Genomic DNA, 2641 nt, shown 5'->3' with positions numbered 1-2641 from the left:
GTGGTACATTATATTGGTTTGACCATAACTTCTTATGAATTTAAAACATTTCGAGCTTATAGTGATTCAAATTGATGATATTTGATATTAGCAGCACAGCAGGGAGGAATGCTGCCTTTGACCCCACCCCGTTATTTTGTAAGAGATGACGTTCACTTACCTTTCTATAAATATTCGCATATTAAATAAAATTTTTTTGATGGTACCTACGATTATGATGCTATATCTCCAGATTCCCACGGAATTTCAAAAATTTATATAGCCTATGTTACTTTCAGGCGATGGTGTAATATACTCTTAAAATTTCAGGAAAATCCGTTCAGAGGTTTTTGAGTTATTAAGGCACAAAAAAACAAACGTACAAATAAACATTTTTCTATTTTATATAGATAGTTTTTATTTTATATTTTATAGGTTATATTTTATGTTTTATATTTTATACTTTATATATTATCTGTTATATTTTTTATTATATACTTTATATATTATATATTATATTTTATATTTTTTTATTTTATTTTTTATATTTATTATATTTTATAATTTTTTATATTTTTTTAATAAGATCACGAAAATTTTGCTGGGGAATTATTTAAACATTAGACATACATTTTATTTTATAATAGGGGTGTCTTTTTACTTACTAAATGTTGCTGAAACATTTTTTTCAGCAACTTTTCCTTTATACAACTGTCAAAATCTGCAACATTAGTAATAATTATTACAAATTATCACGTAAAAAGACACAGCTAATATTGAAAATAATTAACTTTAAATTGACTTTTTGAGTTCCTTTATAAAAATAGAATTTTACAAATATTAATAAATGTGAAAGCATTTTTCTATTAACTATTTTTTGGATGTGTGATGTGTTTTAGGTTTATTAATTCATTCATAAGAGTAATTCTTCATTAACTCCAGCATTCTATGATGAGCCATCTCACGAGCATCTATGCCCCACAGCATGGTCATATGATTCCATTTCTTGTGTGGATATAGGCAATCTTCAACAACATTTGGCAAAAGTTCGGCCAAATGTTTGACATCGATTTCACTCGACAAGTAATCATTTAAAGTGTAATACAAGGCAACAGGAGCTGTAACCTTTTCGAGGTCATATGCAGGTGGTGTCGCTTTGCCATAACGTTTCACATTTTCTTGGGCACCATAATCAAATTGGCAAAAATTATCGTTGTCAATTAACTGCATATAATGGATAATCTGTTTAAGATTACAACCAGCGGGAATGTGGCCCAGTATGGCGGGAATCATTGTCTGTAAAATGTAGTTAATGAATAATAGATAGGAAATGTTAAAGACTACATCAAAACCCACCTTATTTGTGGTTTCTGTATCTTTGCCCACAATTTGATAGTATGTCCCAAGGCAGGTTGCCTCAGTAACGGGTGATGCCAAACATGTTCTCCATAATAAATCTGTCCTTGGCACAAATTCTCTAATTTGCGTGTGTGTTGCCTTAACAAAACTCTTGGCATATGACAGCAATGGTGCCTTTATATGTTTCATAAATGCCACTGGAGCCAAGGCATGCATCAATGTTATTTTTTCATTATATTCTGGGTGCATTGAACATAATACCCAAAATGAGGTTGTGCCTTGTGAGTGACCAAAATATCCTGTCTTTTTGAATCCTGTCTGCTGCTGAATATAATCAATCGTTGCTGGTAAGTCATAAAAACCAATTTCGTGCCAACTAAAAGTCCAATATTCGGGATCTTTACTTGGGTCCATTGAAGTGTGATTGCGTGAATAACGATTGCCACGTGCATTACCCAGCCACACGTCATAGCCGTTGTCATAAAAGTAATAAGCTGCGAGGTAAACATTTAAGATACATTTTCGGGACAATAACAATTTTAAGTCTCTTACCCGGAGCTTTTTGAGGACCCATAATAATCCACGTCGCTGAACTATCCAATAGACCATGCATCATAATTATTGGTGGTGCTCCTGGTCTGGCAAGACGATGTAAACCCAATATGTAGTTATCCTCTGTTGTAACAAAATGTCTCTCAGCAGGATAATTATATTTCTGCAAAAGCTGAATCTGTAAAGAGCAAAAAAAAAAATAATAAAAATAATCTGGCCACAACGGGTTTAATGCAACTTTTTATTCGAACGGGTTCAAAGTCTATATTAATCTATAAGTAAGTCACTCAAAACTTACGGTATCCAAATTGGCATCTTCAATAACACTTTTTGGATATGTTGTTTCCAAATAACTACCCTGAACATTATTTATCTCTTTCAAACTCAGTAATACAAAAATAAAAATTAATTTTACACCAACACACCAACATTCTGACCGCATATTAATTAATTTTTTAAATTTTGTTTGGAAAATAAAAATATATTTGTTCCTATTTATATGTTTACTCAATAACATCACAATAACGAGTAAAAGCAAATAAATCGCTTTATATACAAAACACATTGATGAGCTCAAGTTTCAAATTTCAAAATAATTATTATTCGTACAATTACTGATTTCGATTTAGAGATTATGAGTACATTTTCTGTTTTAATAATAATTAAAACGGTCAGTACGAATATTAATTCCATTTTTATTTTACACATGTTATGGAGAATTTGTTGTTACATTAGGGTATACCCACATGAT

At 30.9% G+C, this 2641-nt stretch overlaps 1 protein-coding gene across 1 annotated transcript; it reads right to left on the bottom strand.

Annotated features, from left to right (window-relative positions):
• Positions 1-575: 575 nt before the first annotated feature.
• On the bottom strand, positions 576-2429 carry LOC141393293 (lipase 1). The gene is made up of 4 exons (XM_073966279.1): positions 2189-2429; positions 1891-2068; positions 1336-1832; positions 576-1275 (listed from the first exon to the last, which is right to left on the bottom strand). Exons 1-4 carry the CDS (start codon positions 2405-2407, stop codon positions 889-891), a joined length of 1281 nt encoding a protein of 426 aa, XP_073822380.1. The 5' UTR covers positions 2408-2429; the 3' UTR covers positions 576-888.
• Between the last annotated feature and the right edge of the window lie 212 nt (positions 2430-2641).

Source organism: Musca autumnalis, unplaced genomic scaffold (assembly GCF_047663935.1).
Source record: "Musca autumnalis isolate F117 unplaced genomic scaffold, ASM4766393v1 scaffold_2, whole genome shotgun sequence".
Lineage (NCBI taxonomy): Eukaryota > Metazoa > Arthropoda > Insecta > Diptera > Muscidae > Musca > Musca autumnalis.
The sequence above is the reverse complement of the archived record's forward strand: the minus strand, read 5'-3'. Positions and strand labels throughout refer to the sequence as shown.